Source organism: Lacerta agilis, chromosome 2, assembly GCF_009819535.1.
Source record: "Lacerta agilis isolate rLacAgi1 chromosome 2, rLacAgi1.pri, whole genome shotgun sequence".
Taxonomy (NCBI): Eukaryota; Metazoa; Chordata; class Lepidosauria; order Squamata; family Lacertidae; genus Lacerta; species Lacerta agilis.
In genome coordinates, this window is record NC_046313.1 from 25402206 (window position 1) to 25428353 (window position 26148).

The window sequence follows — 26148 nt, forward strand, 5'->3', positions numbered from 1 at the left end:
AAGGCAAGGCTGTGGAGTATCCTTGACATTCCCACTCCCCACCCCCCAGCGGGTTTAAATGGCTGCGAGGCACAGGGGATTTCAAGTGTCAAAGCCTGGGATTCAGCATACCTGACAACACCTCCATACCAAAAAAATAAGGTATCAGCCAGTGTTAGAAACACACACATCTATATGCTCCTTAAACCAAGGTTGCAGTCACCAAAACAGAACATCTAGTTGCCATTTTGGGGCAAGACAGCTCTAACGTCTTATTTTTCAAATGATGGACTGTGACTGATTATCAGTTAAGCACCTGGCCGAAGAATTGGTGCTTTTGAATTATGGTGCTGGAGGAGGCTCTTGAGCAGGCATCCCCAACCTGCGGCCCTCCAGGTGTTTCGGCCTACAACTACCATGATCCCTAGCTAACAGGACCAGTGGCCAGGGATGTTGGGAATTGTAGTCCAAAACATCTGGAGAGCCGAAGGTTGGGGGGTGCCTGCTCTTGAGAGTCCCATGGACTGCAAGAAGATCAAACCTATCCATTCTTAAGGAAATCGGCCCTGAGTGCTCACTGGAAGGACAGATCCTGAAGTTGAGGCTCCAGTACTTTGGCCATCTCATGAGAAGAGAAGACTCCCTGGAAAAGACCCTGATGTTGGGAAAGATGGGGGGCACAAGGAGAAGGGGACGACAGAGGATGAGATGGTTGGACAGTGTTCTCGAAGCTACTAACATGAGTCTGACCAAACTTCAGTTGAAACGCATTGCATTGCACGGGGATCAGTTGAAACCGCCCCCCTTCATTGCAGCGGGTTGGGCTAGATGACCCCCGGAGTGCCCTTTCCACAACCCGACGGTTCTCGAGAGGCCCCACCTCCCTATGCACGCAGCTTCGCCCTCCCCCCTTAGCAACGCAGAGCCTGCTCTCCACTCCCGCCTCCCCACTCCGTCCTTTTTAATATTTTTTTGCGGCATGCCGTAAACCATCCCTGCCCGCTATAGGCAGTCGCAGGGCGAGGAGACGAGAGACGGGGAGAACCTGGAAGGGGAGGTGCCGCCCGCGCCCGCGAGCTGCTGGGGGCATTAGAGCAGCGGCGGCGCCCCGGGGGGGGGGGTTAGGGGTGGGCTGTGGAGGCGGGGCCACAGTAACAACCCCGCCCCTTTTGCTGGGGGAGGAGGAAAGGGAAAGCGGGGCTGAATCGCTCGCTCGCGTGGGAACTGGTTGCTTAGATCCCCCATTGGGGCATATTGGTTTTTCTCCCCTCTCCCTTTTACTTTATTGGGAGTGGCTTTTGTTGTCTCCGTGGGAGGGGTGCTGGTGGGGTCTCTCTCTCTCTTTCTCTCCCCCCCCCCTTGTGGGTTTCTAATTCATCCCCCTTTATCTCCCATCTCCCTTGAAAGAAAAGAAAGAAGGGAGGGTGCTCACGTCGGGGTGGGCTCGCATCGCCCAGGTAGGCTGGTCCCTTTGTGTAGCTGGGGAGGGCGCCTCCATCGTTGGTTCTCCTCCTCCTCTTCCTCCCCCCACGTGCTTTAAGGAGAAAAGGGGCCGCCCCAGGCAAGACTCTCGCCTCCTCGCCCGACCCTGCTGCTGCTGCTGCTGCTGCTGCTGCATGCGTGTCCTCCTCCGAGTCCCTTTTCCAGGCTGGCACCGGGGGGGTCGTCGTCATGGCACAGGTGGGGCACCGGGTGGATTACCTGGCGGGCTTCTGTTGCCCGGTGGGGGGGCTGGCGGCTGGCAAGCCCCGCGTGCTGTGCCATGAGAACCAGATTTACCTCTCCAACGGCACCGAGTTCGTCTACGTTTACGACCAAGAGGGGAGGTTGATGAAGGTAAGCGGAGGCCTTTTGATCCTGCTGACCCAGATCGGTCCCTTTTGCTACCGGGGGGGGGGGCACGCGCGGAGAAACTGGGTCAGATGCTGTGAGGCAGGCAGAACCTCCCCCCCCCCTGTCTTGATGCAAACTCTTTGAAACGCTAATGGCAGGTGCACAGGATGTCACACATCTGCAGGCTGCACGAATTTACCTGGAACTGCTTCCTCGCGCTGCTTCTAATTGCTAACCTCGTCTAAAATTGCCCCATCAGGGTGCAGGAGAACCCCCCCCCCCACCTTTCTAGGCACCCAGATTGTGAGTGCCATGTAACGTTTTGGGAATGTGAGAGGGCAATTCACCAGCGAAGTAAAAGCTTGATCTACCAAGTCTTGGTAGTTCAGTTTCTGTGTGATCTGTTTTTTGTTCATCGCCCCTTAGAAGGTGGCAACAGCTGCTGGCTGCTTCTGTGCATGGGCAGAAGATGTAGCTGTGTGTTTTGTGTGTCTGCACCGATCCACCCTTTTGTGACTTAACAGCAAACCCAAGTATTGCATTTAAAGCATATAGCCCAGAGGGTGGGGAAGGTATCGCTGTATTCACGGTTATGTTTTAATAGAACATTGATATTCTCCCCCCCCCCCCCGCTGCCCCCATTGTGCTCAGAGGAAGAAGACTGTGGCTGTTGAGAGACGGTTAGAGAACCAAAGCCCTGGACTTGTACGAACTTTGCTGTGTGAACCAGGGATGTGGAACCTGTGGCCCTCCAGATGTTGATGGACCGCAGCTCGCATCATTCCTATTAGCTGTGCTGGTTGGCGCTGATGGGAACTGAGAGTCCCAACAACCTCTGAAGGGTTACATGTTCACCATGCCTGGTGTAAAGAGAGTTTGCACATGTGTATTCATGTGCTCATGGGAGAGAACAGGGCTTCTTCTGTGAGTGCCAGGCCCTGTACCTGTATTCAGCTGCTGAATTGTAGCCAGTACCTTCTCTGGGACCAAATCTGGGTTTGCTTTGCAAGCTTCCAAGCAGCACATGCATCAAGATGTGCATAGGCGTTTAGAGCAAGAAGCAGAGTGGAATGGATGCTGTGGTTACACATCCAGATTTGGTGTGCCTTGTCACCTGCTTGCTTCGGCAACTGTAGCATGAGACAGAGCATCCCAGTTCCTCCCCTCCCCCTCCCTTTATTTCTGTGATAAGATTACATAATGATTTGGGGATTGGTTCTGCAGAGGATCTTGTATATTACCTGTTGGACGCTTCATCTCAGCATAACCACCTGTGGCTTTTGGATGTTTGTCTCATGTGCAATTGACAGGCAAGGCTCCCTGATGTGCCAACCTGAGCTTAAGCATCTAAATCCTCAATTAGGTCTTCTGCTGACTTTCCAATTCACTCTCTCACAATTAGCAGCCTTTTTTCTGCAGCAGGTCCATTGTCTGTGCTACATAATCGACTTACATATTATGGCATCCAATTTTTGACATCTGCCTGTGGTGGCCTGGGCTTGTTTTTGTGTGCGTGTGTGTGTCATCTGTCAGATAGAAATCTGCCTCTACCCTCTGGGGGTAGTTCTGTTAAACCAAAGTTTGGAACTGTAAAATATGGGTTTTTTTCTTTGTTCTGTTCATTTGGACTGTCTCTCGCCCCTGTCGATGAGCAACTGAAGTCTTCTATCGTTTCCCCCCTGTTGCTGCCTGTGGGCCCGTGACAAGCCTTAGCACTATGCTAAATGTATCCCTTTAATTTATTCCCTTGATTGTTTCTAAGGAACCCATGATTATGGTAATATCTGGCTCAGCCTCCCACACTCTTCTCTTGCACAGAGAAGTAGGTCACAAACGGGTTAACACTCCTTCTTTTTAATGCTGCTGATTCCCCAGATCACATGTGACGCTAGAACATCTAGCGTCTGCCAGATTTCTCATCCTTAAGAGAGTGCTCGATTTGCAATCCTCTGAATTGCTGTTGCAGCTTTTACTGCAGACAGGCACGTGGGGCTACTGCCTGTTCCTTCGCTCCCGAAATGGAGGCCCATCTTGCATGAAATATGTCACTTGTTCATCAGCAGAGCGCAGCAGCAATGGCAACTGCTAGCAGCTTAAAATGAGGAATTGCATATAGACTTGCTAGATAATATAAACTCCGCTTATTGCAATGGATGCTCCACGGAGAAAATGGCAGGAGTTGTACATCCTCGGCACAGAGAGGAAAAATAAGATCCTGCTGATTTATTTTGAGGGAAGCCTTCGTTAAATCAAAGTGTGTGCAGACCTAACAGCTTCGGATGACACGCCACTGGGTATATACGGAATTGTACCCAGAGGATGTTGTGTCTGGCCAGACTCAGGATAGGATACAGGAGGTAATAGATGCTCCTGGGAAACTTGCTTCTTTTTCATGTGGCTACAGCATTTCGGAGAGAAATTCCCACAGTACCCTTGGGGTGGAACCCAACATTGCGCTGTTACAAACGTTCTGCCTGCTCAAGAATTGCAGCTTGCCAGATGGAAAGACGACTGCCCCCCCCCCGCCCCCACACCCTGATCTGGGGCTCCTTCTTCCCCAAATCCAGTTTTGGGGCATGTGGGAGCAGCGGGGGGGGGGGGAGGCCTCTTGCACAAGGCTTCAACTGATTAAGTGTGTTAGGTGAACCCCACCCCTTGTGTTATTACAATGGGGAAGCCCTGGGATAGCTCAGTCAGTAGAGAGCGCGAGACTCTTAACCTCAGGGTTGTGGGTTCAAGTCCCACGTTGGGCAAAAGATTCCTGCATTGCAAGGGGGTTGGACTAGATGGCCCCTTACAATTCTGTGATTCTATAATTATTTTCAAATGAACTGCGTGTCATCTCTGAAAGCAGACAGGTGCTGATTTTGTACTGGCTTTGCACCCACACCTTTGGCCGCAGAGCAACGTGGATGAATTAAGGCGAAGCTTCTTCCGTCGTATCTTCATGATGGGCAAAGCTCCACGTCCTAATTTTCACCATGCCAGGCTGCTGCTAATAACACAAGAGATTGCCAGTCTTTTTAAAAATTTTCTCTTAGTGGCCAATTTACGTGTTAGGCTTTAGCATTCATAAAGAAGCAAGGCTGATGTTCTGCCATTTTGGCTTCTTCGGAGTGAAGAAGGTTTACTGGTATATTAGGGGAAGATGCTGCTCTGGTCACTTTGGACCAACGTTTCCCAAACTTGGGTCTCCGTGGATCATCCCTAGCCAGCAGGACCAGTGGTTAGGGGTGATGGGAATTGTAGTTCAAAAACAGCTGGAGACCCAAGTTTGGGAACACACTGCTTTAGATGATCAACAACCTGCTCTGGGTGTGTGTTCATAGACCTGGCCTTCCTGCAGGCTCAAAATGTGGCTCAACCAGGGGATGGGGTTGTAGAGGTAGCTCCCAGTGCCCTCCTTCCCTTGTAGGATTACTGAAGACAGCTTCTAAGTCCTTCTCCTTTCCCTTTCCATGGCCTGTTTCCTTCCTAGGCTGTCTACAGGTTTCCCGATCAAGTTTGGCACGTGGAGCTCCTGCCTCTCCACCAGCAGCTCTATATCCTGTGCGCTGGAGTTGGTATTTACTGTGTTTCCTTGGACTACCAAAGCAGGTGAGAAACAGGGCGGGGGCGTTACCTGGCAGGAGTTTCATACCTGTTTCTGAGGGCTCCAGGTTCTTCCACAAGGCTGGATTAGTGGTCTGGGCTGGAAGTCTCCGTATCAAGGAATGGCTCCTACTCTATGCTTACTGTTCCCACATCCCTGGAAACGGAGATTTCCTAGGAATTAATTATCGAGTTGCCACCCATGTTGGCGACCAGACTATCTTCTTCCTTACCAAGCTTAGAACTTTTTCAGTGATGGCTCTGGTACCTTGGTGTGCCAGTGGTGAAGAGTGGTAGACTCGTAATCTGGTGAACCGGGTTTGCGTCTCCGCTCCTCCACAGGCAGCTGCTGGGTGACCTTGGGCTAGTCACACTTCTCTGAAGTCTCTCAGCCCCACTCACCTCACAGAGTGTTTGTTGTGGGGGAGGAAGGGAGAATGAGAATGTTAGCTGCTTTGAGACTCCTTCAGGTAGTGATAAAGCGGGATATCAAATCCAAACTCTTCTTCTTCTTCTTCTCCCTGACATGATCCAAACAGACCCACTCGTTTGTCATGTTGATGTTGCAGTCCTGTACCCACTTACCTGTGGGTAAATCCCAGTGGGCTCAGTTCTGAGTATGCACTTACAGAATTGTGTTTTTACACTTCTCTCTGTGGCCCTTTCATGGTTACCAACTGTCATTTTGTAGTTTCTTCATTCTGCTTTTTAAGATAAAGCTGTAGAGCATCTGATTTGCAGGCAAAAGGTCTCGGGTTCAGGTAGGGCTGGGAGAGGCGTCCTATCTGAAAACCTGGAAAGCCACTGCCAGCCAGTGTAGGAATTATTATTATTATTATTATTATTATTATTATTATTATTATTATTACTCTGCCCTTTATCGAAAGATCTCAGGGCACTGTGCAACGTTAAGAACATGTTTTATGGTGCATAATAATAACAACATAACATAAAGCATAGTAATAGAATAGCTTGGTTGGTTTGAGTGTAGTGCTGATAATACCAAGGTCGCAGGTTCAATCCCCGTATGGAGCAGCTGAATATTCCTGCTTTGCAGGGGGTTGGATTGGATGATCCTCAGGGCCCCTTCCAACTCTATGATTCTATAATAAGGAAGAGCAAGCACAGATTAGTAATAAAATAATCATAATTATTATTACTGAGCTAGATGGACCAATGGATCTGTCTCTGTATCTGGAGTTTTCAGGCAGAGAACTGGCCCACGCAGCAGCAACCTCAGTCAGTATTTTTATTTTTTTTTATTTATTTTTTTAAAAAATGATAATGTTTGTGTTTGCAGCACTAGGGAAGCTAGTCTTTAGCATTCCCTCTGTACCTTTTTGCCTTGTTAAAATCGCCACCCGTCCCTTTTGCCATATAGTACAGTTTCATGATTTGTGATTTCTAAATGGGAATATGGTGAGGGGTGGATATTAAACCTCCCCAATGCTGCAGCCCCAGTCTGAATCTCTTAGAGCTGTAGCCAACGAAATCATTGCATGTGCACGGCATCTTTCCTGAGCAGAATTTCCCCTCTTTGCATCTCCCCTCCAGGCCCTTCCCAAATAAGACTCTGGGGGTTCCTCCAACCCTCCGGAGCCGATTTGGGCAGCGGCAAGGAGAGGAAGAGGGAGTCCTGTTCCACCTGCAGATGTTGTTCGTCACATGCAGTGATTCAGTTGGGTGCAACACTCTCCTTTTGGGCAGCCACTGTCCTATTTGTGGTTCTCCTGCTTTGCGTCTGAGGTGCCTTCTTGTGCCTCTCTGCCACAGCTCCTTTGTGAGTCTTCAGGGCAGCAAAAGGGTTAAGTGGTGGCGGGTTGCGAGGCTCTCCCTCCAGAGCAGTAGCCTCCCTCTCCTTTATCCACCTGGCCGCTCCCGAATTCAGCTCTGTCAATCACCACCACCTCCACCTTCGTTTCTGAGCTATACCCTTTGGCTCCGCTGAGAGCTTTCCCTTGTTTGCTTTGAAGGTTAGCGAAGCGGGCAGATGGCGAGGAGAACGACTGCTTCTCCAGCGTCCTCCCCATGGGCTCCGACACCTGCACCTTCCCCGACGCCACGCTTTGCACCTTCACGCTGCTCAACGACGTCCTGGTCACCCTCTCGCAAGTCCAGGGGAAGTGGTGCATGAAGCTACACAACCTCCCGGGCCCTGAGGACCGGGGGAACTTTCCACGCCAACCGATAAGCCATGTGGATATCACCACCAGCACAAACAGCGACGGGGACCTGTCTCTGGCGCACTTCCTCCCCGTCCTGTGTTGCGCCTCATCCCCCAGCGCCACCGACCACAAGGAAGGCCTGCGCCACTCGGGGGGCTTCGTGCTGGAAGAGCCTCTCTTCAGCCTCCTCTTTGGCGTCGATGCGGCCATGCTGGATTCTCCCATGATCCTCTGCGGCTTCCCAGACGGGCAGCTCTGCTCCGTGCCCTTGAAGGCCCTGAGCTCTCCCGACAACCGCAGCTGCGAAGATTCGCCCGTCAAGATCCTCCACCACTTGGAGGAGCCGGTTGTCTTTGTCGGGGCCCTGAGGACAGAGCGGAGGTCCCCGGAGGCAGAGGAGCTGCCCGCCTACGGAGACTTGGGCTGCGACTGTGTCGTGGCTCTGGGTCACTATGGCAAAATGGTGGCCATCAAGGCAGCTCAGGGAGAGGAAGTCAAGGTGCCAGAGCTCCGCGAGTATTGCCTGCAGGGGCCCGTCCTGTGCGCGGCGTGTAGCGGGGGAAGCCGCATGTACTACAGCACCCATTCCGACATCTATGCCGTCGACTTGGACAGCAACATCCCGGAGGCTGAGAAGGTGGAGGACGCGGCAGGGACCCTTCCGTCCGCTCTGTCTCCCGCCAGCTTGAGCATCTGCAGTGTGGTGGCGCTCTCCTTGTCTTCCCGGGAGTCGGAAGGTACTGCAACATGTCGAGGAATTACTCTGTGGGCCGAAAGGGTCGGGGGTAACTTCAAAATGGCTGCCTGTAAATGGTGAGAGGAAGGTGGGTGGGTTGTGAGGAAGTCGTGGCCAGGATGAATGTTAGCTGGGGCCTGGCTCTAGTCCCTCCCACTCCTTTCATCAGGCCTCCACTGCTCTGCGACACCATTGGCTCTCTGTCATGTGGGCAGGATTTCGTTCCAGAGAACCAATGGGGATGGGATTTGGTTCCAAAAGCAGGCCAGAGGGCCAATGGGGATAGGATTTGGTTTCACAAACAGGCCAGAGAACCAATGGGGATGGGATTTGGTTCCAAAAACAGGCCAGAGGGCCAATGGGGATAGGATTTGGTTCCACAAACAGGCCAGACTATTTTAAATCTGTCCTTACGCTGGCAGACAAACCTCCTGCGCCAGATGTGGCCCTGAGAGAGATGCCACTCGCAGCCCTTTCAGTTGCCAATACAGAAATAGAAAAGGGGGACGGGGAAAGGAAGCTCTAGGGGCTCTAGGGGGAAGCCCGGGGCCTTGCTGTGCCCCCCTTCCCGTTCCTTTTCCCAAGTGCTCCCCACCCCTCTCCCCAACAATGTTAGCTGCTGGTCAGGGCTCTGGAGACTCTTGCCCCCACCCACAGTTCCTGTCAGCAAGCTCCTTCAGCCCCCACTACGCTCTGAGCCTTAGCACGCTGTGGTTGAGCTACAGCCAGCATGGTCCCAGGTCATCCCTGGGCTGCAGGCTTTGGCCAAAGCTGGGGCCTTTGCTCATGCAGCAACCTGAGAGCCAGTGTGGGGCTGTATCTTCAGGGTCTGCCCCAAAGTTCTCCTTTGCTATCATCCCTCCTTAAGGCCCCCATTTCCCCGTGAGCCGTTCATGCCAAGCCCACCAAGTTGGGCCTAGCCAGTCAAGGAGTGGGGAGCTCTCTTGTTCTGAAAGGAGGAAAAGGAAGCAGAGCCCCCGGCTGCCAGCTTGCCTGCCTGCATGTCTCCAGCCTCATCCCAAGCCCTGCTTTCTTCTCTAGAGAGAGAGAGAGAGACGAAGGCCTCTGGCAGAAGCTTTGCCCATCCTGTGCTGGCTCCAGGGTGCCATGATTCTCTCTCTCTCTCTCTTCGGCATCCTGCACAGAGGGGAGCTTAGGGCCAGCACAGAGCAACCCCAGGCGCTAAGAGAAGCAGAAGGAATTGAATGGCAGTACAGGAGTTCTGCCTCCTCTGGCAAAATGGCTCTGTAATGCTGTAGCCATTCAGAGTCTCGGCTTTTCCCCCCCTTGTGTGGAACAGCTGCATTGTGCTTGCTCACCATGCAAGAGGCATTAATATCCTGTGTGCAGGAAGCAGCCTTCGTCTTGCCCTCGACGAGGATCAATAAAGGCACAGCAGCTGCCATTTGTCTCTTGCCTTCAGAGCAGATCAGGAGTGGGGGCGCTTAGCCTGCCAGGATGGGATTAAGAAGCGTGGGGCTCTTTGCACCCACTCCTCCCATCAGGGCAGCATCAGGGATGTTGCCCAGACTCAGAATTACAGCATTTACTTCATTGTGAATATTTGGGTTTCTGCAACCCTGGAAATGTCTTTTGTGTGCTGGGCTGTTGAACCGAGCAGGAAAGGAAGATGGTGTTGGCCAGGGGTCAGCAAACTTTTTCAGCAGGGGGCCGGTCCACTGTTCCTCAGACCTTGTGGGGGGCTGGACTATAAAAAAATTTTGGGGGGGGGGAATGAACGAATTCCTGTGCCCCACAAATAACCCAGAGATGCATTTTAAATAAAAGCACACATTCTACTCATGTAAAAACACACTGATTCCTGGACTGTCTGCGGGCCGGATTTAGAAGGCGACTGGGCCGCACCCGGCCCCCGTGCCTTAGTTTGGGGACCCCTGGCGTTGGCTGAGACGGCAGACAAAATAGCATTGACACAGGGCACGTGCACTCATGAGAACTAGGACCTTAGGTTTGTTGGTTTGTTAATTGAATCCTGAAGATCTCAGGGAGACAGATTTTGCCCATAGCCTTGTCCCATGTCCTGTCCGGACACCACCCTGCCCTCCCCGCAGGCCAGTTCTTCAGCTAGCTCCCTCGTCTCAAGAGCCTGCAAATCGGGAGATGGAACAAAACTTGAGAAACAACGCAGCCAGACAGAACCAAGTGAAAAAGAGGCCGGCTGGCCACTGTGCTCAGCCGAGACAGGATTCTGCAGGGAGCATGTATGTGTGAGTTTGCACGTCTTCTCCCGAGTGCTGCCGAACTCTTCTCGGAAGAGGGTTCTCCGTGCCCTCGCAGCCCACCCCCCTTCGGCTGCCTGTCACTTCGCTTCAGCATCACTCCCGACAGCGATCCTCTGTGGGGACGGAGCAGCGGGAAGCCGCTTGTGGATAAGGGAGCGCAGTTTGCCTGGCAGCAAGGAGCTGTGTGCTTCCTTTGTAGCACGGTGGCTGATGCATCTGCAGCATGGATCCTTTCCCCCTTCCTTTGGCTCCCTTTCCTGCGCGGTCCCCAGGGTGGCTCTGCATCTTTCTCACTCCCCCTAGAAGTGCTGTCTCCTGGTGCCATCACTTTCCACAACCCCCCCCCCCCCGTATGATCGGTTTCCTAGTGAGGGGCGTGGCAGCTTCCGAAGTTGCTTTGTTCCCACCGATGCAACCTTCAGCACAGGCTCATAATAATAATAATAATATTTATTATTTATACCCCGCCCATCTGGCTGGATTTCCCCAGCCACTCTGGGCGGCTTCCAACAAAAATCAAAATACATTAAAGGTTCATGGTCTGCCTTGCCACACCTTGCAGCTGCTCCTGCGTGCAGATAGGGAATCGCAGCCTCATGATTAGCACTCCAGTGTTTCTCAGACCTCTCCCCCCCTCCATATATATATATATATATATATATATATATATATATATATATATATGGCTTCGGAAAGGATTCTTGTCTGACTTACTTTCTTTTCCCTGAAGCCCCAGTACTGGAATTCTAGACCAAGCATGGGCAAGAAAGTAGATGGGGCGGATTATTGCTGGATCTCAGGATGGCAAGGATTCATGAGTCCCAACGGTTACAACAAAATGAAACACACACCCCAGAAATACACGGCTGAAATAAAGAAAGCAGTAGGCAGAGCTGGGAGTAGGTTATTGTATGGAAGAATTGTGGTCTCAGTTTAGCTCTGACGCTCAAAACAAAATGGTGGACTCAGGATTCCTCACTGCAGAGGTGGAGAGCCTGTGGGTGCAGGGGCAGAGGAAGGGGGGCGGTGGGGGCGGTCCACCTCGTGTGTCATCACTGGGGGGGGGGTGACATGCCACCCGCCCGCGACTCCCAAGCCTACCCCAAGCTGTTGGGGGAAGGGGCGGAGCTGTGCTGCTTTGCCGGTGGCATTCCCCCCTTCCCCCTTCATTTTGACAGCTTGGGGGAGGCTTGGGAGTCACAGGTGGGTGGTGTGTCATTGCCCCCGACTCCCGGGCTGCTTCCTGGGAGGGAGAAGCCTCCCTTGAGGTGTCAAAAGGAAAAGGGAAGGGAGGAAGGCTGCTGGCAAAGTGGCACGGCTCCCCCCCTCGCACAGGAAGCAGCCCAACAAGGGCAGCTTGCTCCACCCCCCCGGGATGCTCACCCCACCCCATGGCCCTGCCCCGGGTGCACAGCATGTGCGGTGCTCCGGGTGCTGGAGCATCTAGCTCCCCCTCTGTGTGGGTGTTGCCCTTGCACAGCAGCTCCCATAATCCCTTGCCAATGGCCATTCTGGCTGGGGCTGATGGGAGCTGGGAGTCCGACAACATCCCCACTTTGATCCGAAGTGTATGACTTTTGCACCTGGCTCTCTGATTGATAGGTCTCAAGGTTCTGCTGAAAACCTTAGGAGTGGTTGAGGTGAGGCCAACATCTTCCTGAAGCCGTTTTCTAGCACACACCCCACCCACCGCCCCAACCCCCATCTCTCGTGTGTTTTTCTTTCCTCAGGTGAGTCCGAGCTTCTGGCGTTATCTGCTAAAGGCCGCCTCATGACCTGCGGCTTGTGCAGCCCGGATGATACGCAGCCTTTCAAGATGAACCCTGACAAAGCTGGGCAGAGGATCAAGGAGCTGCTCTCTGGGATAGGCCATGTCTCTGAAAGGTAGGAGCTGTCTGGTATTTGCATCTCTCCCTTCTCTGTCCCTCATGCACACAACATATTGCACACACCAGATGCTTTGTGAGAAAGGAATAAAGGAATAAAGCTTTGTGAGAAAGTAATAAAGAAAGAGAGGGAGAGAAATAAAGAAAAAGAACTGGAAAAGAGGTTAAGAGAGACAAATAAAGTTCAGAAGGTAAGGGACGTCCGATTCTTCGTCTGTCCACTAAATATAAACAATATTCACTTCATCCACCCCAATATAACACCCAATGAAGCCATTTTATACAAACAAACATTATCTTCAACCCTCAAATTCTAACGCCGTTATTTCATTTTCTTTTTCATGCAAAAAAATTTTATGAGAGTATTCCAGCCTTTAACAAATGTTAACAATGACTTTTTTTCTGATCAACCATGTCAATTTCGCCACCTCAGCTAAGTCCGTTAGTTTTAGCAGCCGTTCTTCCATTGTTGGTAATCATGAGTCCTTCCACCTTTGTGCATATGAAAGTCTCGCAGCCGTAACACACCGGGTGTTTTCATGTCTTGCAATGCCAACGGGATTGTCCTTCCTCAGCAACTGGTTATGGGGAGGTCAGCTTTGGCAATCTGATGGCAACATCCAAGGATCAAAAGCTGGCTACAGGTGCCTTGCCCACAGGTTGGCAATTATAGCCCTGTTTGGGCATGCAGCCCATCATTTAATTCTGTTGGCTGGGCTCCACCATTGTCTGCAATTGGGGACTAAAACAGAGGGTTTGCAGGCTCCCTGCATGATTTTGAACCCTGGGTGTGCTTGTTCAGCAGGTAGCCTTTTTCGGACCTCACCCATTTCCCCTGCCCCACCCGAAGAAAAGGCATGGAAGGCAGCAGGGTTGGGCAAAAGGAGAGTCGCGGTTCTTGTCTTCTCCAGGATTTCCTGTGCATGTTCATTTTGGGCCCCCTGTTAATTCCTCTTTCCCTTTGTGTGTGTATCCAAGCTAGCTCTTGGCCTTCCCTGTAATCTGTTAGGATCTGCAGGCTCCAGTAGCAGCACCAGCATGACTGTGTCTCCCCACCTCCACCCCACCCCCCGGTCTCTGCAGAGTGTCATCGTTGAAGAAGGTCGTGGACCAGAAGAACCGCGCTCTGACGTGCCTGAACCAGGTGATGAACGTGAGCGCGGCTTTGCTGTCCGGCCAGAGCAACCAGAAGCCCATCACTTGCACCATCACCACCCACTGGAGCCACATCCTGGTCCAGGACAGCTTGGCGGTCTCCTGCGTTTTGGAGAACGCCAGCGAGTGCACCCTGGAGCGTGGCTGGACCTTCTGCGTCCAGCTCTTCGCCAGCTCTTGCGACTTCGAAGAGGACTCCTCCGATTCCGCCACCACCTACACCTTCCCCATAGACCAGCTCCTCCCCGGGAACAAGACGGAGGTGACTCTCCCGCTGGGCCCCGCCGAGGGCTCCAAGCTGGAGCTGCCGTTCATGGTCTCCTGCTCTCTCTACTACAGCCTGCGGGAGATCCTGGGCACTGTCTCGGAGTCCACCGACCTGCTGGACGACCTGCTCTCCGACGACTCCACGGGCCTCTCCCCGGACAGAGAGGGCATCTGCCTGCCCCTGAAGGAAGTCACCATTGACCTCCTGCAGTGCCTCCGCTTGGGCGGCAGCATCTCTGAAGCCTCCCCTCCTGCGGCTGCCCTCCCCCTCCCTGCGGACCCGCTCGACACCTTCCTGAAGCTGTCCCAGATGCATTCTGACCTCGAGAGCGTCGGAGGCGGCGACGAGCTGGTCCCAAGAGCTCTCAGCCCTCTGGGAGAGGCATACTTGGCTCCCTCCGTGGCCTCCATCAAGGTGTCCTCGGAGCTGCTGAGAACCACCCTGAAGGACTTCTGCGCAGGTGTGTCATGCTTGGGGGGCACCGGTGACCCCTTTCCTTTCTCTCTGCCTCTCCCTGGTGAGGGTTTTTTAGTGCCTGCTGAGCCCACCTGCATTGGCGGTTCTTAAATCCTTGCTTCACCCCCCCCCACACACGCTGGAAGAGGTGGCTTGTTTTGTGTGCAGAGGAGGCTGTTTGCAGGATGGGGAGCTTCCTTGTCAATGGGCTGGTTTTATCCCGTCCCTGGGCAGCTTGAATCCAAGCTGTGTGCAGCCAGCTGGCATTTTTATTTCATCACATCCCCGTTTACAACCCTGCTCGTCCTCCAAAAAGAGTTCAGAGCAACTCCCATATGCTTCCTTGGGGTGTCCTCACCCAGACCTGGCAGCTTACTTGGCCAGCCCCTGCTTTAGCCTCAGTTTTGGAAACGGCATTCATATCTGCCTTTGGGCTGTTCTGTTTGCCAACTCGCCCCTCCTGGCGCAGATGAGAATAATGCCAGCCGGCCGACTCGAGCTTTTGCTCCGGCTCTGTCTCCAGGCCAAATGCAAGCTGTGTAGAAACAGTTTTACTTAAACTCACCGTGGCTGCCTACCCCCCAACAAACCTTGTAGGGGAAATGCTATGTTTGTGCTCATACTTTCGTTCCCAAGGATGTTGCTGCAGGAGCCCACTTGACCCTGGCTGGTTTTAAAAAAAAACACAACCTCAGAAAACACCCATCCTCTGGCTGTTAATGAGTAGTATGTGGCCATGTTTTTTTCCTTAGTTTAGATTTATTTTGTTACTTTGAATTCCAGAGAAATCAGTGCCAGAGTGGTGATGTTCTTGCGAAGGTATCCCTGGGGGCTTATGTCCCTTGAGAAAGACTTTCGTAGGTTGAGTATTCTGTGCTAAACCTAGGACTGATACTGGAAGAGGATTCTTATTCTGCTTGTGAGCTGTTGGTCTTGCAGGACCCCAAACAACTTTTCTAAGCACCTTTTCCCGCCTAAGTATATGAAGGCAGCTAATTTCAAGGCCGGGCAACTCTGCAGTGAAGATTTTAAATTGTTGGCAGATGATCCCTGCAGAATCCTTTCTGGAACCAGAGAGGCAAACGTGGGTCTTCCTCTCTTCCCTGATTTAATGCTGCATACTAGCACCCTAAAGCTTGAAAATGATCCCCAAATTCTTCAGCAGGGTGAGGAAAACTCTGCTGCCAAGCGAGGAATTGCACCTGGACCCAACTCCCCATTTGAAAGAAAAGGGGGCTTTGAAGTAAAGAAATGATAATGCCATTGGCACACGCTAGCAAAAAACCCCAGGATGTCCCTCCTCTTCTGTAGTTCCCAGTCTGCAGATCCTACTTCCAGCCAAGGCTGGCGTGCAAGGTTTGCCAAAACAAGCAAAAATATTTTCCCCAAGGAGCATCAAATCCTGTATCTGCAGTTAATTACGCTGGGTATAAATTTGCATAATTGTCCTCATTGGGTTGGGTTGTTGTAGTTGTAAGATTCGAATGCCTTTGCCAAGAATGATGGCCGTGGTGGCGAGAATAGGATCTGGGGGTTCCCTCGATCCATCTGCTGGAACTGTGGATCCAGCTCCCGCCAGCTAAGGTGGGGTGCCTTTTGAGCTACTGCGCCTGCAGCCAGGAGAGCAGCCTGGGTCAGGCACATGTGCTTTTGCGAAGCATTAAATTTGGGATTGGGTCTTTTGTCTACAAACCAGGTGCGTGCCCTAGCCTCGGACCATCTGCTGCAACTGTCCGCTCCTTGCACCCCACCAAGTTGGCAACCAGCATCAAATCACCCCTTTGCTTGGCTTGCAAATATTCTGCCCCCTGCCATATTGCGCTGCAGGACAATCGGAAGAACCGGCGGGGCAATGGGGTCTTTCACGCTCCCTGTTAATTTGCATCGGGAGCAGCCCTGCCTTGTGCCGCCGCGGCAGATAATCCCAGCTAGCAGCTTCCCAAGCGCTTCAGGTGGTTGGCGCAGGGTGGGAATTGGGGAGAGGGGCAGTCGGCGGAGCCCGCGAGCCGCCCACAATTCACACGCGTTTAATGGTGGTGTCTGCTCTTCTTCTCTGCTGTCACCGCTCAGATGTCTCGCTCTGCTGCGCTGTGCTACGATGGCTGCTGGCAGATAACGCCGAGGCGGATGCCCTGCGGAGCCAGGATGCAGCAGCCGTGCGGGGGCTGGCCCCAGATGGAGGCGAAGTGCAGTTGAACATCCGAGAGGCAAGGCATGAGTCGTGGGCTGGGCCTAAGGGAGACGGGCGTAGGGTTATCCTCCTGTGGGCACCTTGGCCAAGCCTAGCATGGTTTCAGTTAGAATGTTGAAAAGTTCCTTACAGCAGCCTCTGCCCTTGGGTCAAGGCTCTCACCTTGCGTTCCCCCTTTCAGGTACCTGGAGTAGTGTCTCTCCTTGCCTCATAAGATCCCTGAGCCTGACCTTAGATTATAAGAAGCCTGAATATGGGAGAAGGAGAAGAGATCTTGGGAATACAGTACCTGGATAGGAAGCTTGAAGCAATTGAATCACAGCGTTTTGCCAGGCTTTTCTGCACGCCTTGCATGATGTGTGGGGTGAGGAGACCCATAGCTCTGCACAGGCCTCGGTACATCTGTAGACCGCTGCATGTCCTGCCCACCCACCCACCCACCTTCTCTCTCGTCTCCAGGTTGGGAAATTGCTGCTGTATATGCAGAAGAGAAATGGAGTGACCCAGCACATGGCTGGAATTTCTGCATGCTCACTGCAGTAACTGAATCACAGTGGCTAGGTTGGGCTGAAAGCATCCTTTTCTGAGTACTATAGCACTAGGGAGAATTCCCTGTAGCAAGTTGTGGGTGTGTGTATGTGTGAGGCAGGCAGGTAGGCAACCTATTAAACAAGAGCAGTGGAAACTGCTGGGGCAAATGCCCTGGTTTCTGACCCCTGTCATTTTTTTCCCTCGGTTGCTTCACTCACAAAGTGAAGTCTTGCCAGTTTATCCTTGGAAAGATGGATGGGTTTCTGGCATATGAGAATCGGTGGCTCTCCAAATGTTGCTGAAGTCCAAGTCCCACCAGTGCCAGCCACCATATCTAACAGTCAGGGATGATAGGAGTTGCAGCTCAACACCACTTGGGAGGCCACAGACTCCCCCCTCTCCTCTAGTTTACCCAAAGGCAAATTCTACAAAAACATGCTGCGTGCAACAGCCTTCTATCTAGTCCAGGGATGGGGTACCTTTTGCAACCCTTTTGGGCAGACCTTCCAGGCCCTGCATCCTAGGGGCTAGAGGCAAACATGGGCAGGGCAGAAAATGTGAGCCCTACCTTTGTAGAGTAGGCTGCATTACTCTCTGTCTCTTTCTCTTCTCCATTCAGGCTAGCGAGACACATCACAGTTCAAGGACTCATTCTAACCAGGCAGGAGTGCCTAATAATAAGGGCATGGAAATGGGGCCAGGGAGGAGTAGTCCGAAAGGGGGTGGGCCAGTTTGGACAGAGTCCCCGGGGGCCAGATGCAAAAGGCCTGAGTTTTCCCCAACCCAAGTGCTCAGCTGCATTTGGTCTCCTTTGCCCTCGGTTACTGAGATATGAACATTGCTACCACTTGACTGCAGGAGCCTGGTCCAGGGCACTAAATAAATGGGTTTCTCTTGCTCATCAGCTTTGCCGCATTTCAAGGGGGAGGGTGATCAGACAGGAGCTTTGGCTGCCCCCACCCCTTTAATCCTCTTGCCGCGGCACATAGCCGATGTTAATTGCTAGCTGGCTCTGCCACCATGGCCGGTAAACCCCCTGAGAGGGGCGGCGGAGCGCTGGCAACCACCCGGCCCCTCTGGCTTTGCTCAAGGAAGCGTTAATAATGCCGGCAGTGATTAGTGGCCATGCTAATTCTGCTGCGGCTGGCCCTTGCGGATTAAGCTCATTGGGGTGCATTTCAGAGGGGCACGGACAACAAGCCCTCTCGTTTCGGCAGGGCGCAGGGGCTTCTGTCCCAGCGTTTCAGCTGGCCACCGCCGGGGTGCCAGTTCATGCTCGTGTTTGGTGGGTCTCAGCATCATCTGGGTAAATTCCGGAGAGGGGAGAAGTTTGTGATCTGTGGATCTGTTAATTAAAGCTACTCCCCTGGCATCTCCTTGGATTCTGGGAAGTTACTGGGCACTGTCTTGCCATGGTTGGAGGAGAGATAATAGTGGAACTGGGTAGGACGGGAAATGATTAATTTCCCCCAGAATCTGCAGAAGCGTGCAACAAAATATCAGACCCAAGGGGACCAAACGCCATCTTCGCAACCAATATGGCAAGCTGTGCCAAGCCACCTGCTTACATCCCCTGTAAAATGGAAATGGGTGGTGGGCTTTTTTTGAAAACAGACCACTGAGTTGCTTTGTCGCTGGGCATTTTAATTTGCACTGTTTGGATGAATTTGCTGCAATGGTGTGTCCTTGTTATCCTCCAGGTGGCTGTCAGTGACCTGAGCCCAGCAGGACCCATCCAAGCGGTGGAGATCGTAATCCAGAGCTCACCAATGGAAAACATGTCCCAACTGCACCATGCTGTGGTCAGGCGCATTCAGGTACCTGAGATTTCAGATAAGTGGGAGGGAGGGAGGAAGATGCTGTTTTAGGGTTCTGGCATCCATCGGCTTCAGCCAGCATGGGCTAAGAACGGTCAGGGATGGAGGGCCACAGATTACATGTTTACTATTAATGTTTGATGTTTTTAATAACGTCTTGATAACATGCTCTGGTTATCTCCCACTTCGGCTACTGGAAGGTGCTCTACGTGGGGCTACCTTTGAAGGTGACTCGGAAACTACAACTAATCCAAAATGCAGCAGCTAAACTGGTGACCGGGAGTGGCTGCTGGGACTATATAACACCGGTCTTAAAGGATCTTCATTGTCTCCCAGTACGTTTCCGAGCACAATTCAAAGTGTTGGTGCTGACCTTTAAAGCCCTTAACGGCCTCGACCCAGTATACCCGAAGGAGCGTCTCCATCCCCATTGCTCAGCCCAGACACTGAGGTCCAGCTCCAAGAGTCTTCTGGTGGTTCCCTCATTGCGAGAAGCGAGGTTGCAGGGAACCAGGCACAGGGCCTTCTCGGTGGTGGCGCCCCCCCTTGTGGAACGCCCTCCCACCAGATGTCAAGGAAATAAACAACTACTGTATCTGACTTTTAGAAGACATCTGAAGGCGGCCCTATGTAGGGAAGTTTTTTTTGTTTTTTTTATGTTTGACTGTGTTTTTAATATTCTGTTGGGAGCTGCCCAGAGTGGATGGGGGCAACGCTGTCAGATGGGTAGCATATATATAAATAATAGTATTATTGTTATTCCCCACTCTAAGGGTTGGAGAAACAGGAAGCCTGTTCTGCCTCATTCCAGTACTGTTGGAAAAGTGTGGGTCCTCTGATTCTCTTATTCGAAGGCAAGGAGCCTGGATTTATCCATTGGTTAATCTTGCTTTAATGAGTCCCCCCCCTCTTTATTTTTAATGCAGACACTGATTCTGGAGCAAGCAGCCGAGGACTCTTCTCCCCCAGACATCCGTGTGCAGTACCTCCACCAGATCCAAGCCAACCACGAGGTAAGAGGCATTTCTCTCCCTGAACCACCGCCCTCCCAGGTGTCCTTAGGTTCCAGGGGCCACAGAAGCAGATCTTGTGTCACATATTTGTGCCTGGTGGCGGCAGCACAAGAAATTGGTGGGTGAGACAAATCACATGCAATCCCAGAGCTGCTTGGGTTGAGCTCTGGAATTGCCTCTCTGCCCAGAGCAGTTAACCAGGGCTTCTCTTCAGACTCTCGCCCGCATCAGGCCACACAGAGACACCTAAACGGAGGAATCCGGGTTGACAGACTAAATGACAGTGAAGGGATTTATGGCTTGTTCTGTAATTGCTGGGCTGAGACAGGCAGTTGGGCTGACCCAATCTGGCAGTGGCTGTGTTCTGTTCAATTTATGCTTTCCCTGACTTGATTAGCAACCTCCCCACCTCTCTCTCTCTTTCTTTCTCTCTGTCTCTCTTCCTCCCCCCACCCCACCCTCCGTCCCTCAACCCTCCCCTCTGCCCAGGGCTTCAGGCAGACATTTATAATGCATTCCATATGATTTCAGGAACTGGAAATGTTAAACCTCTTTGGCTCTAAGGTTTTCACTCGGGGCTTGTCCCCTCTCTTCTTCTTCTTCTTCTTCTTCTTCTTCTTCTTCTTCTTCTTCTTCTTCTCTCTCTCTCTCTCTCTCTCTCTCTCTCACGAACCTAAATTCAGCAGCAAAAAAAATTAGATTCTACAATCCGAATGAATTTTACGCAAATACGTCCATGCTTGTATAATTTGGGGTGGTGACAGAAAAGCGGATAACCCAGGGGTAGGCAACCTAAGGCCCATGGGCCGGGTGCTGCCCAATCGCCTTCTCAATCCGGCCCGCGGACGGTCCGGGAATCAGCATGTTTTTTCACATGAGTAGAATGTGTGCTTTTATTTAAAATGCATCTCTGGGTTATTTGTGGGGCATAGGGATTCGTTCATTTCCCCCCCCCCTTCAAAATATAGTCCAGCCCACGGCTGAAAAAAGTTGCTGGCCCCTGGGATAACCGAAGGCCGGGGGGGAGAGGCATCTGGTTCATAGTGGGCTGAACAGGGAGTCGGGGAGAGAGGAGGACTGTTACGCCTAGGGGAGGAATGAGGGAGCATGACACAGGATGTGGTAGACCGGTTGGACATCAGCCCGCCTGTTTAAGCCAGCCTTCCAGCTCAGTTGGTTAGGGTAATAATGCCACGGTTGGAGGTTGCATGTTTGAGCCCCATATGGGACAACTGCAATTTCCTGCATCGATGATCCTTCCAACTCTATGATTCTATTACTCCTTTGCTGCCTCTCACACCAACTGCGCTCCTCGCCTCTTTCTTTCTTTTTTGGAAGGTGCTGCTAAAAGAGGCACAGTCCCTGCGTGACCGCTTGTGCCTGGGGAACGATCCGGAGGCGACGGTGGAGAAGCTCTTGCACGTCTACCAGCAGCTGCGCAACCCCAGCCTGGTGGTCCTGTGAGCGGGGTGTGTGCCGTGGCTCTCCATCTTTAGTGCACCTCGGACGGCTGCGCATACTATCTTTGCCCTGCGCCGGTGGAATGAAGGGAGCAGCTGGCTGTACACCTTGCAGGCGGACCGAGGGCTGGAGCAGAGGCATGGCAGGGAGGAGGAGGATGAGGAAGGGGATTCCAGCTGGGCATGCCCTGGGGAGATGGGGTGTCTGGCTGGGTCTGCTCTGTGGAGACCCGGCCTTTTTAATTTATTCTCCTTTTCCCCTGTCCCTTTCTCCACTCACCCACCCCATTTCAATGTGATTTTTCCCACCACCACCCCCGGGTTCTGAATCCCTGCCCATTCCTGGCAGATCTGATTGGTTTGTCTTGGCAGCCTCGCACGCAGGCAGAGCCGTCCAAGCAGACGGCCTCTGTGGATGCGTGTCTGTGGTGTGTGTGTGTGTACGTGCGTGTGTGTGTGTGTGTTACTTGGATGGCCGACAAGGTGCCGTTGGTGGGTGTGGGTGCCGTGTTGTGGAATCACACTGGACCGTTGCTAGTTTAGCTTCTTTAGCTTTCGGTGACAAGTGGCTTTGCTGTGCCAGGCCTGGGGGGGGGGGCGGAGGGAGGGAGGTGGGTTTTGGGGGTGAAGTGGGAGGGGGAGGCCTGTTGAGTTGTGGGGGGGAGGGGAAGGGGGGCAGATTTTAACCGAGTTTTTGTTCCCTTCCGAGCAAAACGAACAAGCCAACAGTGGGGAGGGAGGGCTATGCCTCTAGCTGTGTTGTGTATTTCGGAAACACTGTGGAAAAACAAGACTAAAAAAAACACAGAATGCCACATGCATAAGTAACTCAGGGGTGCTGTTCGGATGGTGCCCCTTTTTCTAATGGAGCGTTTTGCTCCTTTTTCCAGTATTTGTCCTTTCTATATAAACAACTTGCTTGTCTTATTTCCATGGTGCAGACTCGTTCAGGGTTGTTTGTGGGGTGCGTGGGGGTTTTCGGGGGGGGGTCTGTGGGGGATCTTTTGTGGGGGAGGGGGGTTGTGCATGTGTGTGTTTAAGCCTTCCTTTGCAAAAAGCCACATGTCCGAGAGAGAAAAACACCCCGTTTTCATAAAGCTGCACGACAGCCTCACTTCACTGTGCAGCCTGTCCGCGTCTCCTCTTCCTTTCTCCCGCTCAGCTGGCAGCTTGGGGGGCCCCCACCCACCCACCCTCGCCCCCCACCCACCCACCCTCGCCCCCCCATGGAGCTAATGCAGCTTCCGCTTTAAAAGCTGCCTCTTTTCCCGATGAATAATTGAGAAGCCATTCGGCGCGCTCGCTGGCCGGCACTAAAGGCCATTAGGAAATGCTCCAACACTTGGGGGTGAAAGATGCGAGCACTCTCCCATTGCCTGATCGGGAATAATTGATGTCATGTCTCCCCTCTGACCTCCCAGTAGAGTCTCTTCACCTTGAGCCTCTGAGAGCTTCACTTCAGGCAGATGGGGCTGCTTCCTCTCCCTACCCCCATCCCACCCCACCCTCCTCTGAAGCTACTGGGTCAGCCTGAAAACGGGGGGGGGGGGAACCATTGCCACAAAAATAAAAGATTGCTGGGTTTTCTTTTTCCTTGCCCAGGCCTGCATTTTGAATCCCAGCTGTTTTCTTTTTGCATCTCCCTCTCCTATTACACTGCCATTATTATTATTATTATTATTATTATTATTATTATTATTAATCCCACCTTTCCTCCATGGACCTCAAGGGTGGAATGCATGGTTCTCCCCTCCCCATTTTGCCCTCACAATAACCCTGCAAGGTAGGCCAAGCAGCTGAACCCTGGTCTCCCAAGTGCCCCTCCGGCGCTCTAACCACTACACCGTGCTGCTGGCTCACAGGGGGAAACCTGGTCTTCAAAAGCCAGCCTCTCTGTGTGCTATTCGCTGCTTGTGAGAGCTGAGCCGAGCTAGGGGCGCTTCTGCCTCTGCAGCCCCCTTTCCACAATGAATAGGGAGCGCAGGGGTCAAGGGTCCCTGTCGATGGGGTCACACAGAGCCATCCCTTCCTTTTGGGAAGCAATGCAGCCAGGCCAGGGGTTTGCAGTGCGGCGGCCTGGGTCAAGTGGGGAGGGGCCGCTGCGTGCCCCCACGCTTTGGGGTGTGGGGAGGGGGCCGCGCGGCATCCCTCCTCCTGCGCGCCTTTGGAAAGGTTAAGTCTCAGGCGGCGGCTGGTGCCTGTGTCGGTTGCGATTACGCACTCGAGCGCGCCTGCCGCCTGCCTCCCGCTCCTGCTCAGCGAGTCTTGAAGGGAGGAACTGACAGATCTGGGTCTTTGGGTCTCCTCCGTCGCCCTGCAGGGCTAACCTAATTGGATTGCAGCCAAAGCCGCCCAGCCCCGCTTGCTCCTGCGATTGGAGGAGGGAGCCCGGCTCGGAGCCAAGGAGCCCTTTTGCAGAGGTGCTCGCAGCTCGGGGAAGCAGGAGGGGGTGGGCTATGGCTGTGCTCCTGCGGAGAAGTCCTGTCTCCCCGGCGCACTCCCAGTTGCAAAGGCGACAAGCAGAGCAGGAGCTTTAATGAAGCAAGCGGCCGTCTTACCATAAGCCCGTGAGTCCTGTCGCTGCCAGCCTGTGTCCAAACTGGAGAGAGTTGCTAACTGGGGCGTTTAATACTAGCTAAAGAACCAGGGAACCCGGGGCCCAGAAGAACCTGCTCTCCTGCGAGTGCGTACCCAAAAACCTCCCACCGGCCCCTGCCCTGTGAAGAGGCTCCCCACCCAGTGTCCCAGAGAAAATGCCTGCGTCTCTGCTTCCATTGCATTTCTCCTTAAGCTGACTGTAAATTAACTGACTTGGAAGCTCTCGTCTGCTTGCAGCTCTGCTTCTGCCCCACCGATTCCTGCCCGGTCGCAAAACACAGCCGAGGGGCTTCCGGGAGCGCGTGCGCCTCTGCCGTGCCTCCCTCTCGCTCGGATTTCCCAAGAGCCACCAGCAAAGGCGGCCCTCTATTCGGCTGGATAGCTCCGTTGCCCAGGTTGCGGCGCTGATAACGTCGAGGTTGCAGGTTCGATCCCTGTAAGGGGACGGCTGCATGCATATCCCTGCATTGCAGGGAGTTGGGCTGGAACTAGGCTGCGCTGGGAACTGTGAGTCAACAGCGGCACTGGGTGCAGCCGGTTTGGGTGGCCGCACTGCATGGGTGCTTCCAGCAGGGCAGGGGTAGTCATGCCACCGCGATGCTGCCCTTCTCCCGCAGGCGGAGCGGTTTCCCTGCAGGCAGCGCCAGTGCTGAGCCTGCAAAAATAACCTAGTTGGAACCGGGAGGGAGGCTTTCGGCTGCTTAGCTGAGCACGGAAAGTCGCAGCACACCCCATCATATATTCTAGCTTACATGCCACACACGTCTCATGTTCGCCGTCCCTGGATCTGATGACCTGGAAGGTGATCGGTGGGGCTTCCAGCTGAAGCCACTGCCGCCGCCGAGCCGTTCCCGGCTCCAGTGCTCCGCCGCCTCATGCTGCAGGTGGCAGCACGTTCATTGTGCACGGCTATCTCTTCCTTGCTACCGTATCGGGAGAGGCGCTCCGTTTGCATCAGCACCACGAAAGCAAGCAGCAAAAAATGCTGGAAGGAACCTGTTGAGCGTCAGAAGTTGAATTGCTCCCCCCCGCCCAGCTCCTGCAGCTATTTTTAACAAGCCTCCTTTCCAAGTCCCAGGACAGGTTTGGGGAACCTGTGGCATGGCAGAGCTGTTACTACCCACAGTGCAAACGCTCCTCTTGACCTCCCTGGCCTGCCATGGTCTCCAACAAGCCGGGGTTATTTATTGCTGTGGCACTTCGAAAAAAAAATATGGGCAAAGGCCACAGTGAGCAAGGATGGCTTTGTCATACTGCATTTGGGCAGCGGGGGGCGCCATTATCTGCACACAGCTTCCTTCTCCCAGTCTTCGCAACACAATGCTAACCGCGTTTGCTCTTGCTTATGGGAGTTTGACAGTCATACTTTGCAGAAAGCCGTCACGATCCTGAGTCACGCTTTGGATCTCTCGCTCACTTGTCTTTATAGCTCTTCCGACTGTCCCTTAGGTGAACCGAAGCAAGCGGCTACCTGCGTGCCCGTTTTGGTGTTTTGCTCCCTTGCCGCTTGCCAACGTAGTTGGGAGTGCTTTCAGAAATTGTTTTAGGCACAGAATTACAGAATTGTAGACCCCAATCTAGTCCAACCCTCTGCAGCGCAGGAACCACTTTTTTGCCCGACGTGGGGCTCGAACCCACAACTACGAGGTTAAGAGTCTCATGCTCTACCGACTGAGCTATCCCAGCATACTTTCATGCACAAGATCCTGGGAATTATAGTTTCCCCAAACACAGCTGCGATTCCCAGCACCCTGGACAAACTACAGTTCCCATGATTCTTACGGAGGAAGTCATCCGGTTCTAAGCATGAGGTGTCTACGCAGCCACCGCTTTAAATTGTATGTTGGGGTTTTCAAAACATGTGGAAGGGAACGGGGGACGGGGTGCAGTAACAATACGCGAGCCATGGTCCAGCTTAGCTCCATGCGAGCCTTAAAATGACTGTGGTTGTAAAACCTGCATTGTGTCCGGGATGCCCACTTTTTCCTGTCAACATGATATATATCCTTTAGGATTTCTACGAGCCAGATCTGATGTCTCCCTCGCAACAAAATTTAAAAATCGGAGTACAGTACCCCCTCGGTATCTCGCCCAGTAGGAGACCAAGGAGCAAAATTCATCTTTCAACTCATGGAAATGCCATCAAGTGAAAAGGGCACGGAGACTCTCTCCGGATTACTGGAGATGCAGCAGCCACGGTGCAAACTGCCATTGTGGATAAAGGGC

The 26148-nt window shown here is 53.0% G+C and overlaps 1 protein-coding gene across 1 annotated transcript; it reads left to right on the forward strand.

Moving 5' to 3' along the window:
• Nucleotides 1-1375: 1375 nt before the first annotated feature.
• FAAP100 (FA core complex associated protein 100) lies at nt 1376-21923 on the forward strand. The gene is made up of 9 exons (XM_033138968.1): nt 1376-1815; nt 5291-5409; nt 7377-8305; nt 12278-12431; nt 13517-14316; nt 16383-16519; nt 18735-18851; nt 19778-19864; nt 21203-21923. The coding sequence occupies exons 1-9, from the start codon at nt 1651-1653 to the stop codon at nt 21326-21328; spliced, it is 2634 nt and encodes an 877-aa protein (XP_032994859.1). The 5' UTR covers nt 1376-1650; the 3' UTR covers nt 21329-21923.
• The last annotated feature ends 4225 nt before the right edge of the window (nt 21924-26148 follow it).

Coding starts and splice junctions, on each gene's coding strand:
- FAAP100 (XM_033138968.1), top strand. CDS start 1,651: ATGGCACAGGTGGGGCACCGGGTGGATTACCTGGCGGGCTTCTGTTGC. Junction 8,306..12,277: donor GTCTTCCCGGGAGTCGGAAG/GTACTGCAACAT, acceptor TTCTTTCCTCAG/GTGAGTCCGAGCTTCTGGCG. Junction 14,317..16,382: donor CCTGAAGGACTTCTGCGCAG/GTGTGTCATGCT, acceptor GTCACCGCTCAG/ATGTCTCGCTCTGCTGCGCT.